Consider the following 17,058-nt stretch of genomic DNA (forward strand, 5'->3'; position numbering starts at 1 on the left):
TTGAACATGAGTCAGCAGTGTGATGCTGCAGCAAAGGAGGCAAATGCTATCTTAGCCTGCATTAATACAACTATATTTTCCAAGTCAATAGAAGTAATACTCCTGCTAGATTCTGTGCTAGTCAGATCTTATCTGGAATACTGTGTTCAGTTCTGGGTGCCTCATTTTAAAGATATTGACAAGTTGGACTGGGTTCAGAGAAGGGCAATGGGGAGGTTAAGAAGTATGGAGAACAGAAAACATATGAGGAAAACGTGAAGGAACTGGGCATGTTCAGCTTGATAAAGAGAAGGTGATATAATTCCATTCTTTAAATTCCTCAAGGGCTGCCACTGAGAGAAGATTGCAGGTTTGTTCTCTGCTGCCTCAGAGGTAGAGCTAGATCTAATGGTTTTAGGTTACATCAGGATAGAAGGGTAGATGAAGAGGGAGTTCCACTGATTTTAGTGGTTCTCTTGCAAGTATGACTAAGGCCTGTTACAGACTGCCAAAATAAAGCTGCTTCGGGTCTCTTTGGAGGTATGCTATTTAAATGATGCATGCATCCTAAGAATCCGGAAGCTGCACCAAAGCTGCACTCCAGTGCTTAAGAATGGAGTGTGGCTTTGGCACGACCTCCAGACTCTTAGGACCCATGCATCATTTAAATAGCATACCTCCAAAGAGACTCAAAGCAGCTTTATTTTGGCAGTCTGTAACAGGCCTAAGTCTGGATCCAACCCAATGTTTATAAAAGATGTGTAAGAAAGTCTCTTAAATTACTGGATGGTTGAGAGTAGGGGGGAAATAGATGAAGGTGCTAGAAGCCAGCTTCAGCTTTACTGTCTTTGTTTGCATTTCCATTCCCTTACATTCAAGCCATTTGATGCAAGGATAAATGCCAGTCTGGTAGTTACAAGTATTACTCATCTTCAGAGTTGGCAGACATGACACAAATAAGATAGTACAGACATTGTGCCTTTGATTGTGTGTGTTTGTGTTTTTGTCTACCTTTTTGACTGCTGGAGATTTTTCTGAACTTCCCTGCCACAATTTTAATAGCTTATTAGATGCAACTCATACCTTTTAATAATTATTTCACACAAGTGCTCCTGTTATGGAGAAAAAAGTATGTCTGTGGCAACAACAACAAAAAGATGCCCTCTAAAAATAGTAGCAAAGGGAGCTCTCACAAAAGGTAATGTGGCCGGATCCTTTTGTCGCCATCAAATAATTTGAACATCACAGCCATAAAGACTCCCCCACATCCACCAGAAGCTGAAACCTTAGTTCCAACCTCAATGTATCAATGTGGAAAATTCCAAAATCTGTGTAGCCTTTATGCTACAGTGAATGAAATAATCTACAAGATGTAAAGAAATCCTTTATGCTTTGTATTTATCTTCTTGAATACCAAGTCATGAAGACATAGCAAGTATCTTTGATAATAACTGACACACTGATTTTTCTTTTGCGGAGATGAGGGTCATTTTATTCCACAGTAAGTTTCCAAAATATGCAGGGTAATAACTTCAGAAAGATTGACTTTCTTGCCATGGATTAACAGGATGACGGACAAACAGAACCATTGATCCATACATGCAACTTTGTCTTTAAAAGTTTTATGATGAAAAAGACAACTCAATTTTGGTTGGCGTAATAAAGAAACTCCAAACAAAGAAGTCATTCACTCAAACATCACAGCAAAGAATGTACTCTATTAAGAAAACACAAACAGCACTCCATGGATCCTTTAATAATCTTTGTGATCATCTTGCTGATAGTGCACAATTTAGGGAAGAGTCACAACTCAGTGGTGTAATACATGACTTGCATGTAAAGATCCCATGTTCAGTATTCAACATCTTTGAGAAATGGCTCTGTGTGAAATCCTTGAATCAAGGTAGACAATACTGAGCTAGATGGACCAACAGTTTGACCCAGGATAATGCCGCTTCTTGTACTCCGTACCCCAACAACACTGTTCTGTAGCAGAGTTGAGGAAACATAGAAACCCTGGAAACAAATCTCACAATTCCTTCTTTCACTTCCTCTGGTCCCCTACCAAAGAAGAAATGGTTTCTTAGGACTCTATCCTTGAAGTCATAAAACACACGGCTATATTTGTTTCTTAGTCATTCCTTCATCCCAAGGGTTGCAAGAAAGTCTTGTCAGATAATCCCAGAAAATGCCAAGCAAACTTCTTCTATTAGGAAATCTTTTGTTTTCCTGTTAGCTTTGCATATCTGCATGAAAAAGGTTAAGAGGTATCTTTAAGCTCTGGACTTTGAGTTGCTTGTGGGGGTACCTCTGTGGATGGTGACTGCATTTCTTGAGATCTGTCTATAGGGATGAGAGAGACATATAAATAAAAGACACAGTATCAGTAAATGGACGTTTATTAGTAACTGTGGCCGGGAACAGACGGGCCTTTCCAACGCCCTTGTCACGTGTGAGGATCGCCTGGAGGGTGGAGCGCCCACACACCCTGCAACTCTCGCACGTGATGAGGGTGTAACAATGGCAGTGCTCTATATACATGGGCACCACCATTGTTACGTAAGCACCACGCGGCATGCACACGGCATCGTGCAGCGCTTACATAACGAGTGCACCAGTGGTGCATATGTTACGCCGTCACAGGAAGCCATGCGGTTTGGCGGCTGCAGTTTCCCTCCGGTGGAAAAAAGGCCACTGCTAGCCCAGACCATTTTACAGGTATGTCCTGGGCCAATAGCTCCCATCAGCCCTAGCCAGCATAGCTAATGATGAGAAATTTTGGGAGTTCCAAACAATATCTGGAGTACCAAAGTTACCTACCATGGCCTAGTTTGTTGTTGCTAATTGCCTTTGATTGATCCCGACTCATGGCGGCCCTATGGGTGAGATATCTCCAAGACTCCCTCTCTTCCATTACTCTGCTTAGGTCCTACAAATTCAGGCCCATGGCCTCCCTAATTGAATCTATCCATCGTCCTCTCTTTCTACTACCTTCTAACTTTCCTAGTATTATTGTGTTTTCTAATGAGTCGTGCCTTCCTTACAAAGGTACTGCATCATCAATTTGATCATCTTGTCTTGCAGGGAGAGTTTAGGCCTGATCTATTCCCATTTGTTTGTAATAATAATAATAATAATAATAATAATAAGTTTATTTGTATTTTCCCACTTCTCCCAATGAATCGAAGCGGGATTACAACCAAAAATCTCCATACAGGCAATCATGTGTAAAATACATATCATAAAAATATCACAAGTATAAAAATTTCAATTACAGTAATCGCAGGGCAGCGGGCAGTTATGCTGTTATGACCAGAAGCAGGGTTTCCTAAAGTTCTTTCTAGAAGGTCAGGTGGGTATGCCCGCCGGAAGAGATCCATCTTTAGTGCCTTCTTTTTGGCTGTCTATGGTATCCTATTTACTAGTATCACATCTCTAATGAGATTTCTTCTTATTCGCTTTCTCCACTGTCAAGCTCTCACATTGGTACATGGTGATGGGGAATACAATGGCTTCAATGAGTCTAACTTTATTGGTCAGTTTTATATCTATACTCATTAGGTTCTTGTCTAGTTCTTTCATAGCTATCTTTCCTATTCCTAGCCGTCGACTGATTTCTTGACTGCAGTTTCTTTCCTGATTAATGTTTGATCCAAGATTAAGTATTTTGATTTCTTCATTGTCTAGGTTGAATTTATGTAGATCATCTGTGGTCATTATATTTGTTTCCTTTATGTTCAGCAGTAAGCCTGCCTTTGCACTTTCTTTTTTGACCATCCTTAGTAATTGTTCCAAGTTTGTAATGTTTTTCACTACAGTTGACCCTCCTTATCCATGGATTTTTTTTATCCATGGATTCAAGCATCCACGGCTTGAAACTATTCCAAAAAAGTATAAATTGCAAATAGTAAACCTTGATTTTCCATTTTATATAAAGGTCACCATTTTGTTGTGCCATTATATTTAATGGGACTTGAGCATCCATGGATTTTGTTATCCACGGGGAGAAGGGGGGTCCTGGAACCAAACCCCAGTGGATAACAAGGGCCCACTGTAGTACTATAGTGTCATCTGCATATCATAGATTGCTGATGCTCCTTCCTCCTGTCTTCACTCCTCCAAGTCTAAACCTGCTCTTTGTATGATATTTTCTGTGTACAGGTTGAACAAGTAGAGTGACAGCCTTGACTGACCCCTTTGCCAACTGGGAACTATTCTGTTTCTCCATATTCTATTCTGACAATAGCCTCTTGCCCCAAGTACACATTTCTCATCAGGACTATCACATGTCATTCCCATGTCATTAAGAGCTATCCATAGATTTTTGTGATCTATACAATCAAAGGCTTTGCTATAGTCTATAAAGCAAGCACATGCCCCTGGTATGATGACTGTTTTTGTTTTATTCTACCTCTTTACTCTAATTTTTGATATAAATAGTTCATGATCTGTACCACAGTCAGCACTTGGTCCAGTTTTGGCTGCAAGAATAGAGCTTCTCCATCTTTTGCTACCAAATATATCTAATTTTTGTATTGACTGTCTGGTGATGTCCATGTATATAGTCTCCTCTCTAGTTTTATGAAAAAAGTATTTGCAATGAATTGGCCTCACAAAGGTCTATCAGAAGCTCTTCTGCTTCATTCCTTATACCTAGTCCAAATCTTCCTACTGTTTTTTTTACTCTTCTTTGCTGCTTACTTTAGCTTTCCAGTCACCTAAGATTAGCTTGAAATCCTGTGTTGTCAATTTCTTCCTGGATTCCTTCATAGAATTTCACAATTTCTTCTTCCTCTGCCTCTGTGGTTGGCACATATACTTGTATTATGGTAATATTTATAGGTTTTCCCTGAAGCCTTATTGATAAGATTCAGTCCAACTTTGCACTGTATCATTTGTGACATCTCCTCTTAGTATAAAAGCCACCCCTTTTCTCCATGCCTTTTCCTTTCCTGACTAGAATACTGTGTAGTTATCTGAGTGAAAGTGACCCATTCCTATCCATTTTAGCTTGCTCACCATTAGTATTTGTATGATTATGCATTCCATTTCCTTTTTTATCTTTTCACCTGTTTCATGTTTCTCACATTCCATGTACATTGCTGCTTCTGACAATATTTACATTGTTGTACATGTCTCCTACTTGTCTTCCCATCTTTTTCGTTCTTCTGTACCCTTGATCATATCTCTGTTGTGATTTCCCGCTGTTACTCCTTTCTACCACTCAGTTTGTTTTCTAGTCTTGCCTTTTGTAAAAAGCAGGAAAAAAGGAATCTATCCACAAAAGCTCATGCTAAAATAGAATTAGTCTCAAACGCCTGTAGGTCCATTCCTCTCCTCTCCTTTTCTTTTTCATTCATCCTCAAATGTGAGTATGGTGGGGTACAGACCGCCCAAAAAGGGTGGTCTGCCTGCGCCTTGTTTTGCTTCACAAGAAAGCCACAGTGGAGAAACTGCGCAACTCCCTCATGGAGCAAAAAGAACCCACAAAAATCGGTGCCATAATGACGCCAGAATTGGAGGGACGTTATCTAAGCTCATAGTGTAGGGTTCCCACGTGACTGGATTGGCTAAATGAAATCCAGAGTTTAGGCATCCTAACTGATACTTGTTAGGACCAGGTTTGTATTATAAGATTTTACTTTTTTAAAAGTAAGTCTCTTGCCCTTCTGGAAGTGGTGATGGACTGCAGAAAGGGACCTTCTAGTTTTGGGGGGAAATAGTTCTATTTTGCCATCCCAGCACTCCCTGTAAAAGTTGCCATTTGGACATTGTTACAGCTGAGAAATCTGGTCTGTGGAAAGAGCAAAGGTTGTCTTTACAGTTTGTTTGTTTGTTTGTTTGTTTGTTTGGGGCTGTTTTTTTACAGAGCTATAAGCCTATCGGCACACAATGCAAAGACATGGCAATCATTACCGGGTTTCCAGAAAAATCTCAGATCTATTTTATTTTTCCCCAGGCTTCTTGAGAGCTGAACTGGATGCTCTTACACTGGAAAGAGATAGCTGCACAGACAGATAAAAGCTGAGGCTTAAAATAGATTGTAGGTTCAATAAAATATAATTTTCATGATCTGTGCTTCCTTTCTGGCCATTGTTATTATATTTATTCATTTCATTTGATGATTATTACTGAATAATTTTGTTGTAGAGAGCAACAAAAATTGGTTAAAAAATGATTTACATCCAGTGTCAAATATACTAGGTAGGCCACTGCTGTGTAGTGTTTGAATGTACCATGCCCCATTAAAACTACCCCTCTCCAAATCAATTGAAGAAAGTAAAGAGTTAATTGGCTATGGACACCGCCAGAAACAGAAAAGTTAAGAGAATATGGCTAGTCTCTACCTGAGTTGAGAGACATTTCTGCCAATTTCAGTGGCAAATCCGTAGGCCCAACGCCAGCAGGCGAGCCAAGGATGTCAGGCAAGGCGTTTCTTCGGCCAGTGCGCCCAGATGATGCAAAATCCAACACTGGCTCTACTTCAGTCATTCTTCCCCTGAAATGACATAGGAAATGACCCCAGGTTAGGCAAGGGTTTTTCCTGAGATAACTACAAGAGAAAAAGAAGAAGAAAAAAAATGTAAGTGCATTAATTCTCTTGCCCCATTTATCAAATCTAGGTAGATATGAAAGGCACAATTTTACAGTTTCCTATCTTAGGACATCAACCTTTGTTAATCAACATTTTTTGTCTTAAATTGGCCTGAAAAGCCATCTCCAAAGAAGAACATAGAAAGCTGACATGTCAGGTTAGCAGTGATGTATTCAAGTCTATTAGTCGAAGTAACAGGTCAAGTCTCAAGCCTCTACCTTCAAGCCTCAAGTTGAGTCTCAAACTTGGGAGCCAATTTTTAACAGAAAAAAGGAGGCAGGTTTTTGTTTCTGCAGGAACAGCAAGCAATTAGGCAATAGGCTTGAGGCAGAGGTTCAGGACTTCTTGGTGGCCTGTCCCTGCCACATAACAAAGGAGCATTTTAAAGCATTTCAAGAGTTTTAGAAGGATCCTTCTACCCATTGCCTGACACATTTCTGAGAAATGAGCCCCACAGTTTGGTGGCAGGTTTTTTCTGCTGCTTGAAGTGAATGGCACCAGCAAATCAGTCACTAAAAATATATAAGTCTTGAGTCAGTGTGTCATTTTTGTTAAGTCAAGTCCAAGTGAAGTCATTGAAGTGACTTGAGTCTGATTTAAGTCTGAGTCAATTGACTCAAGTCTACATCACTGAAGGTTAGATTATTTGCCCTGTGAACCCAGAGTATTCTATTAAAGAACTTGGCAAAGTTACTTTTTGGACTACAGTTCCCAGGATCACCCAACCAGCATAGCTATGCTGCCTGAAGAATTCTGGAGGGTCTCATCCCAAAAGTAACTTTTGTAAGCTTCAAACTGTATTTGGAATGCTGGAATCTGTTCCTTCTTTTATTTAAAATGCTGGGGATTGAATTGGGGACCTTCTATGTGCATAGCATGTGCTGAGCTACAATCCCTCAGATTCTGGAAAAGATGGATTCTCTCTATCTCCTGGTCCACTGTTGTCTACTCTAGCTGACAATGGCATCTCAAGAAATAGCTAGGAAGGACTTCTGCCTGAGTCTCTAGACATCAGGTAGCAGCCAGTCTAGCTTATGTGTAGGGAACCTGTGGCTCTCCGGTTGTTCTGGTACTAGAGCATCTACCATCTACAACAACTGTCATGCTATTTCTGAGGAGAGAGCAGAAGCTGAGCTGTGTTTGGCAGGGTTCATCCTTGACTCTGCTTTTTTAAAGGCTTGTTGGGGGTCGGGGGGGGGGGTTGCTTTTGACAATGTGATCTCCCTGGTTGACTTGCTTAGAATCAGAGCTAGTAGTCAGTAGCTGGAAAGTGCAGAGGTGCATGCCTTGCAGTGTGTACAGTCATCTCAGTAAGAGCTGGAGCTCTGCTAATAGCCAAGGCCAACAGGCACAACATGTGGGTCTTCAGTGGAAGAATTTTGGGGAGGAGGCCTGCCAAGTTCTGTTTCAGTATCTGCCTAAGATTTCTGAATAGGGAATGTGAGGGAGTTTCTGCAGTCACCTGCAACAGCTGTAGTATGTTTGTGTTCTTGCCACTACTAAACTAAATAGATCAATGGGTTGACCTGGTATAAGGCAACTCCATGACAACTCCTTTTAGAAGGGGATGATATCCTTTCTGTTGTGTACGCTAATTTCATCTGAGATCACTGGGATAGTCAATCTAAGACAAATGTTTGACGAAAGAAGCCCTACCAGTTGCAGCCTTCCACTACTTCAGTCAAAGAATACTGTATCCTCTTCAGCTCTCTTTTTCTAGACAGTCTTACAGATCCCTCATTAAACCCTCTTTCCTGCATGTACTTTTCCATTTGTCTTTAGATATGATATCATGCTGCTGCTGCTAATATAGGGCCTGTACAGACAGGCCAAAATAAAGCTACTTCGGGTCACTTTGGAGGTATGCTGTTTAAATGATGCATATGTCCTCAAAGGCTAGAAGCTGCACCAAAGCCATGCTCATGTCCTAAGGACTGGAGTGCAGCTTTGATGCAGCTTCTGGCCTCTTAAGATGCATTTGTTATTTAAATAGCATACCTCAAAAGTGACCCGAAGCAGCTTTATTTTGGCCTGTCTATACAGGCCCATAGTCTGCATGTGTGTGCTGATGAAAGCTCAGGGTAGTCACTTACACAAAACCCAGAAAAGAAGTTAAAAGAAGATACACACAAATCCAAAATATAGTGGACCCTGGTTTTATGCATGAGATCCATCGCCCTCCCTTCATGTTTTCAATGGAGGTGCACTCCCGCACACCATTGATAGAACCAGGATTCGCTGTCCGGGTGACCTTGAATGTGCGTATGGTGAGCCTGCATATGGTATGGCCATGCTGTATGAAACCAGAGGCTGGACAATGTTAAGTAGTCCTCCAGTGAGTGAGATGCCCACTCCAAATCATTGGTTCTATTAACAAGTTTATCTTAATGGCCAACCAAAATCTATCCTGTAATTTAATCCTTTTGGATTTTGTCCTGGCCTCCAAGTTAGCCCTGCATTAGTCTTTGCCCTTTTCCTTGTGATATTTCAGGTATTTGAATAATGTTCTAAGGTTCCCTGATAATTCCTCTTTCCCAGTTCATTCAACATTGCCTTATTTGACTTGTGTATTGTATATCCTTGATCATTTACTCTGAAGCTATATCAATTTGTCTGCATCAGTGATAGTGTCTTAGTCATTCTGTCATGTCAAGTTTGGCCAGCTCAGCTATACTGCAGCCATAGTGGGAGCCTGAGAGTATGGGGAGGTGTTAGCAGCTTCAGGGGCTTGTTGTGTGAGAACCAAGGCCATGGAGCTGCCTGGTACTGTGTGGGAAAGGATGTTGAAAGTGGGGAGGAAGAGAGTCCAAAGGGGCTACACTTAGCTTGTTAGATAGCAATGAATTGCACCTGTGCTGATCTTGACTATCAATAAACCTTTTCTGGTTTCATCCATGAAGTGGATTCATTGAGTTAGACAGAGGTGGGGCATTATAGATTGCCAGATCTAAATTAAGTGTAGGGCTGCTCTGAGTGATGGGATGTCAGGCTGAGTGGAGCCTTCAGTCCATTGTGTCTGTGGGAGATCAGTCCTGGAGAGCTGGAGGCAGCCCTACAGAGCCTGTGTAGAAATGAAAAGCTCAAAGGCTGCAGCCAAAAGATCCTTGGCCCAGCTGTTAGCCCAACAGAAGCCAGCAGTGAAAACACTAGAGGAGCGAGAGGAAGAAACCTCTGATGACAATGGGAAACAACACAGAGACTTCAGCTGACAAGAGACCTGACAGCTGAAAGAAGAGGAGAGTCAACCTGACACCGGTTGCTTTTGGTGTGATTGAGCTATGCACATACACTGGTCATGGCTTAAAAGCTGCTTTCAATGGGGACTCCAAGAAGCTGTCCTGTTTTCCCGGCCCAAGTCAAAGGTTTCAGTCAAAGGAGTGGGAGCACACCTTCCAATCAGAGGTTGCTAAACTGTGGTATGTGTTGGCACAGCTAGAAGGAGAGGAGGGGAGTGGTTGGTTGACCTGTATGAATATGGGGGCAGCAGGGCTCAGCCATCTAGATAGTGGTCCTCTCCCAAAGAAGTGGTAGACCCCTTTTGTGTATCCATTGTTTAACTTTAGACTTAGTCAATAGATAGCCATTAAGACCTTTGTTCCACAGGTAGCCATAGCCTGCAGATATGTTTCACAGTATAAATAAGACCCAGATTCCAGCCCTCCTTTGGGCTTGTGAGCTAAAAAGTTCCAAACCTGAAACTCTGTCGAGCTACTGCTCCAGACTTGAGCTCTCTTGGGCACTGCGCCCTGCTGAAATCACTTGAGCAAGCCAAAGCCCACTGTCTCTTTTGGGCCTCTTGTTAGCTTAGCCCGCTGGAACTTAGCTCCTAGCCACCGCGGTCACCGCTTGCTTTCCATTCCCCGCGGCTGTGTCCACCTTCCAACATCCCTCACATCCGTCACTTGGAGAAGACTCCTAAGGTAATTATTTCAACGGTGCCTCTATCCTTTCTCCTTTACCCCCAAACTCTTCCCCTCCCTTGCTGTAGCATTGAATGTGTGTGTGCGTGTGTGATCCCTCTTGTTGTGTGGCTTTAATAAATGTTTATATTTTAATTGCAACTCATTGGCATTGGAGTCTCTGTTTCTTGGGGTTGGACTAGATGACCTCTGGTATACATATAGGGACACGATCCGCTGCGTGCATTGTTAGGACACGCCTCTCGTAAACTTGAGCTAATTAAATTCCCCTAATTCGATCCTTCCTAACAGTGGGAAAAATATTGAGGGTGGATTCAAGGAAGTTATAGAAGCCTCCATATATGTATGTACCTAGTTTTAACGGCTTTTATATCTTTTAAATCTGGAGTTAATTTATTATTGTTGTTTAATATGTTTGAGCTTATATAATTATTCTATTTTTTAAAACTTTGTAACTTGTTTGAATGTTTTTTGTAAGGTGTCCTTAGATCTTTGATATAGGGCAGGGTATAGTAGGTAGAAGAAGGAGGGGGAGAAGGGATACGATGGAGGAAGGGAAATAGAAGGGAAAAGGGTAGAAGAAAAAGAAGGACAGGGCGGGATAGCCAAGTTATTTTGAAGTAGAGCGAACGGAATTAGTAAGAGTAGAAGAAAGAAGATCCTAAGGTTATATTCTTTTACAGTAAAAAGATGTAAGTATTTTGATTATATGTGTAATGAATGATTTCATAGAGTTCGATTGTGATATTGTCATTTCCATTGTGTTTTTCTTTTCTTTTTTTCTTTTGTCTTTTATGTGATTTACTGGAGAGTTCAATAAAAATTATATGTATTAAAAAAAAGATATAGGGTAAATATTTTTGGGAGCCAGAGTGGTGTAATTCTTTGAGCCTTGGGCTATGATTCCCAGCTAAGCCATGGAAATCCACTGGGTAAGATGACCAAGTCACACTCTCTCAGCCTCATAGGTTGGCAATGGCAAACCCCCTCTGAGCAAAATTTGCCAAGAAAACTCCACCTTAGGGTTGCCATAAGTGGAAATGAGGTGAAGGCACACATTAATAACAAAATATTTTCATCATCATCATCATGATCATCATGCTAGAACAACAGCCGCCCCGATTGTTCTCAGAGGGGCGGGATACAAATAATAATAATAATAATTATTATTATTATTAAGGATCATGTAGTCCAATCGCATCTGGAGGTCCACAGGTTCTCCACCTCTGGGCTACATGTTTCACAGTGAGTGGATGACATATAACCATTAATAGGACCTTCATGGGCCAAAACACACTGAAGAAATAATCCTGTTTGAGACCACTGTAACTACCCTGTCTCACATGTTAGGAAATTCTGGGAACTGTAGTTTTGTGAGGCATTTAGCATACTCTGTCAGAGAGCTCTGGTGCCACAATAAACTACAGTTCCTAGGGTACCCTAGCAGTCAGCCAGGGCAGTTAAAGCAGTCTCCATCTGGATTATTTCTGCTGGGTGTTTTGGCCCCATGTTACCTATTGTCAATTCAGAAACAAGGCCAAGTGGAGAAAGTTCACACATCTGGCTGCAAGAGTCACCAGATACTGACTCAGCAAAACAAAATCTCAACAAACTCAAGCAGATTCAACCCACAGAACAGATAATGAGCCCATTCAATGAACCCATACAGACCATACATAATTCTCTGGTATCTATTCCTGAGAAATCCTTTCCCATATTTTGCATGTTTCAAGAGATCCTTCAGAGTTTAGTCCCTAAAACATACTTGAACTGACTGGTTCAGAAAATAGTGAGCTCTTTTTTGTTAGAAATTTTTAGGCAGATAGCCACTGATCAGGATGTTATAGCAGTTGTGGCAGTGGGTCAAACTAAATAACATTTGAGATCATCCCCAACTCCCTAATTCTATGTGTTGTGAGTGGTAGCTCTTCCAAAATAAATACAACCAGGTCCACTGTGGTGTCAAGCATTGCAATAAACATTCTTATGGACTCAGTGATAATCCTCTTCTGCTATTCAGTGTGACTACAACCCATAACTAGAATAGATTTTAAAATCTTCAAAAGAAGTGAAAATCCTTATTACATTACAGCCATGATGTCACATATGTGTACCTTTGTCATTTGAAAAAGTAACTATTTACTTTCAGGCTCTGCTCCTCCTGTATGAAGTGGGCCATAATTCAGAACTATTTTCAAAGGTCTTGTTAAACGTTCCATCACTACAAGGTATTAAATCAATGTGGGAACAGGATATAGCAAAGAAGAAAAATGCTATATTAGCCTGCCTCAACAGAAGCACAGTTTCCAAGTTGAGGGAATAATTGTCCCACTATATTCTGTGTTGGTCAAACTGCATCTGGGATACTGCATTCAGTTCTGGATGCCTCATTTTAAAAAGGATGTAGACTGGAGCAGGTTCAGAGAAGGGCAACAAGAATGAGAGGTATGGAGAACAAAACATACCAGGAAAGGTTGAAGGATCTGGACATGTTCAGCTTGGGGCAGAAAAGACTGATGGGTGACATGATTGCACTCTTTAAACACTTCAAGTTGTCACAGTTGGGAGGGCATCAAATCTCTTTTCTGCTGCCCCAGCAGATATATATCAGGTCAATGCGGCAGCTAACAAGGGCAAGGCCAATGCGATTTTAGGCTGCATTAATGGAAGTATAGTGCCTAGATCAAGGGAAGTAATAGTGCCAGACTATTCTGCTCTAGTCAGGCCCCACCTGGAATACTGTGTCCAGTTCTGGGCACCACAATTTAAAAAGGACATTGAGAAACTGGAGCCATGTGTCCAAAGGAGGGCAAGTAAAATGGTGAAGGGTCTGGAAACGACTTAGGGAACTAGGGATGTTTAGCCTGGAGAAGAGAAGGTTAAGAGGTGATATGATAGCTCTGTCTAAATATTTGAAGGGATGTCATATTGAGGAGGGAGCAAGCTTGTTTTCTGCTGCTCCAGAGATTAGGACCTGGAGCAATGGATGCAGGAAAAGCAGCAGGAAAAGAGATTCCACCTCAACATTAGGAGGAACTTCCTGACAGTAAAGGGCTGTTCAACAGTGAAACAGCTGCCTTCCTCGGAGTGTAGTGGAGTCTCCCTCTTTGGAGGTCTTTAAACAGAGACTGGATGGCCATCTGTCAATGGGGATGCTTTGATTCAGATTTCCTGCATGGCAGAATGGGGTTGGACTGGATGGCCCTTGCAGTCTCTTCCAACTCTATGATTCTATGAGAGTCGATTGCAAATGAATATTAAAATAACTTCATGATAGTAAGAGCAGTTAAGCAATGAAACCAAGTGTCTCTAGAGAGATGACATCTTTGGATGCTTTCAAAAAGAGGCTGGCCAGGTACCTGCTGGGGATGCTTTAGCTGGAGATCCTGCACTGAGTGAGAAGGAGGGAATTGGAATTGATGGCCCACAAACCCCCTTCTAACTTTATCAATTTATGACCTTCTTTGTGAAACTTGCTTCCAAAGCAAGCCTAGCCATCTTTGCCTAGCTTTAGATAGCCCATAAACACTATTCTATGTAAACTAGTTTTCTTGTTTAAAAATGTATTTTAGAAGCTTTATTCTGCTTCTTGAACTTTATAAAGGTGGCTTTAAGGAGGAATGGAATCCTTTGGTAGTTTGTTTGAATCAGAAATGGGTAGATAATTATACAAAATATCTTGAAGAGTAAGAATCTATGTTTAGCACAACAGCTAGTAAACTCAAGAAGCAATAGCATTAATTAGTGTTAATTAGTAAAGAGTCAGTCAAAAGCCAGCAGCAACAGAAAGTCAAGAAACATTAACTAGAATGAATGAAGGGTAGGAAGAAGGAATTTTACAATCTGTAAATTTGTATATAGTAATATAAATATAAATAAAATAAAATGGCTTACTCTGCTGAATTTGATTGTTTTCTTGAAAAATTGTATATTGATGACAGCCCCTTTGGTGCAGAAGGATATTGACAACTATTTCAATAAATAATAATTTAAACATACTTAAAATATTGAAGAGTATAACTTCAATCCTTTTATTTTTTTTTTGGGGGGGGGTGTTAAAGAAACTTGAGAAATGATGTGTCAAGTACACTGAGCTTCAGAGTGGAATATGTGGACTAGGATGTACATTTCATGGCTCTAGGCATTCTCTTTTTGATCGGTCCAAGAACTTTTCAGCAGTCTGTTGTATGTTTTTTAAAAATAATCTCCTTGCATGAGCAAAATTATGCCAGGAAAGAAAAGCAGTAATTAATTAAGATAGCAGCATGTTTAATTCTCTCTCTCTCTCTGTTAAATGAGGATAAGAATTCTCATGACATACAATTCAGGGATGCTGAGAATGTGATCAGGTGAGTTCAGAAAGGAAGAATCTGGGCAATGAAAGGTGGGGTATAAGTAAGAACTCAAGCAAATAAACAGATAAGAGCGGGTGAGGAAATAGTCTGGACAGAAGTAGGGCACTGGTGGGTGGGTTTGTGAAATATGAGATTCTGGTATAATCCAGGAAATTGATGTGGGTGCCAAGTCATGTGTATGTGCATGATTCTGGGCAACTAGATTTTGTTGGAATACAACAAAATCCAAAACCCACAAAGGAGCAGTTCTTGTACTGGCCAACCATAATGCAGAAAATACATCTTGCACACTTTCAAAGCTTTCAGTGGCTTCTTCATCTGGAAATTATGTTTAAAATCACACCAATGAAAAGTCATGGTGTTAGAGTTACAGGCCTACATTTTATCTCAGATGTTGTCAGTCAGGATGATCCAGAGGAGTTTGCTGCTTGGCCAACACAGCTACTTCTCAATATGTTTCCTGGATTTGAGTGCGATGCCAAATAATGTGTGTGTTTGCATCTTTGTGTTTGTGTGTGGGTGTGTGTGGGGGGGGGGAGGGAGAGAGAAAGAGAAGAGGAAGGAATTAAAATGAGAACATACTGTCAACCGATGCAGTTGCCTAATTATATAAACTCTGAATAAAATGACATGAATTTGTATCAAAATGTTGCTGCCAGGGACGTAGCCAGGGGTGGGGGGTTCTGGGGGTCCAGACCCCCCCCTTCCATTAGAAAAATGAATGGTGTGTGCTGCTGCGCCGCCGCACTCAAGCCCCATTATAATGGTGGCACTTAGTCTGGACCCCCCCCCCTTCCTAAAATCCTAGCTATGTCCCTGTTGCTGCTACTCAATCTTTGCACTGAGAACCTTCAGACATCCTCCCCGCTCACCAGTGTCCAAGCTCAGTGCTATCAAAGCACCCAGGAGGACATTTTCCCCTGTACCAAATGTGTACATCAGTGACGGTCTACCAGACAACACAAGTCCAGACTTGCACTTGATATGACCATCCACAATTAGGAGATCACCTAGGAGATTCATCATACTAATGAACTATACAAAAGAAACACACACTCTTGCTCTATTGCACATTTTAATCATCACCTCAATGGGCATTTAAATGATTTTAACAGAGGCATTTTTAATACACACGTAAGCTCTGGAAATGCACACATGGCCACGCAGAAGGAAAGAGCAAGCCATCAAAATGCTGCTTTTTGGAAAGTTTGATTTCCTTGCATTGCACGCCCTGATTTCTAACGAAGCCAAACCCATCTCCATCCTCTCTGTTGCTTTTACCTCTTGTCTAATCTTCCAAGAACATGGACTGGCTATCTCGATGGATACTGAATACGCTGATTTCTGTGTGAGTAAAGAATACATTGAACTGATAGGAGCACCCAGAAGATACGCATCAGACACCTGTAACATTTCCCTCCAACTCCCCCCCCCCCCATCTCTCTTGCTCTCTTCTTTCTGTACGAAGAAGCCATAGCAAGGGCAGGAAGAGCAACCTGACACACTTACCAAATACACTGTGGAGAAATGGAGGGGCTGATTTCAATGGAGGAGACCTCAAATCAGTGTGGGATGACTGAAAAAGCAAGGGCTGCTTAGGGAAACGTGTCTTCTTCACTGTGCCTAGGCAGCCTCCATGGTCCCCTGAAGCATCTCTCTCCTTGGCTGAACCTATTTCATGATGCTCTGGGTATCAGCAGACTGTTAGCTGCCTGCCTGATATCCCTGCCGAATCTACCATCTGCTTTGAAAGGGGAAACCTTTATACAGAGCATCTTTCTCTCTTGCTAACTGGACCTACAATGCAGCCATTTCTTTCCTCTTGCACTTCATTTAGAAAAGCAGGTTTCTGCCCTTCACACAAACCCTGACTAAATGCTCCCTTCTCTCCTTTCTTCCTGATTCCTTCTCCCTGCTGTTCCTTCTAACTGGCATCATACTTGGTGCCTGCCATCCTACACATGCCTGTTCTAAGCAGCCAGGGTTGTGGATTAGGTTTCCTGGCATTATTTTTAGGGGGGGAACAATGGCAGTAGCTCCCCTTAGGCTCTGTGTGGTTTGCTCCTTTCTTTTTTCTCCTCATCCCATCCTGCTTTGCTGATCCATCACTCAGCAACTGGTTATTTTAGTAGGTGGTTCACCTCATTTTTCATTTTTCGTATTTTCTCAGAGAATCCTGACAAAGACGACAGCAGGGTTGCCTCTTCCA

General features: G+C 41.5%; 1 protein-coding gene across 2 annotated transcripts; it reads right to left on the minus strand.

Moving 5' to 3' along the window:
* Window positions 1-1,144: 1,144 nt before the first annotated feature.
* Window positions 1,145-16,571, minus strand: LOC149301701 (cAMP-dependent protein kinase inhibitor beta-like). 2 transcript variants are annotated; one of them, XM_089483485.1, is made up of 3 exons: window positions 16,359-16,571; window positions 6,327-6,478; window positions 1,145-2,322 (listed from the first exon to the last, which is right to left on the minus strand). In XM_089483485.1, exons 2-3 carry the CDS (start codon window positions 6,469-6,471, stop codon window positions 2,240-2,242), a joined length of 228 nt encoding a protein of 75 aa, XP_089339611.1. In that variant the 5' UTR covers window positions 6,472-6,478; window positions 16,359-16,571; the 3' UTR covers window positions 1,145-2,239. The 2 variants fall into 2 exon arrangements, with proteins under 2 accessions (XP_089339611.1, XP_089339610.1); XM_089483484.1 differs by having other exon boundaries at window positions 6,327-6,532.
* Window positions 16,572-17,058: the final 487 nt, after the last annotated feature.

This window comes from Sceloporus occidentalis, unplaced genomic scaffold (assembly GCF_023333645.1).
Source record: "Sceloporus occidentalis isolate IW3139 unplaced genomic scaffold, rSceOcc1.0.p SCAF_20, whole genome shotgun sequence".
Taxonomy (NCBI): domain Eukaryota; kingdom Metazoa; phylum Chordata; class Lepidosauria; order Squamata; family Phrynosomatidae; genus Sceloporus; species Sceloporus occidentalis.

Coding starts and splice junctions, on each gene's coding strand:
- LOC149301701 (XM_089483485.1), bottom strand. CDS start 6,471: ATGACTGAAGTAGAGCCAGTGTTGGATTTTGCATCATCTGGGCGCACT. Junction 2,323..6,326: donor AGAAATGTCTCTCAACTCAG/GTAGAGACTAGC, acceptor TCATCCCTATAG/ACAGATCTCAAGAAATGCAG.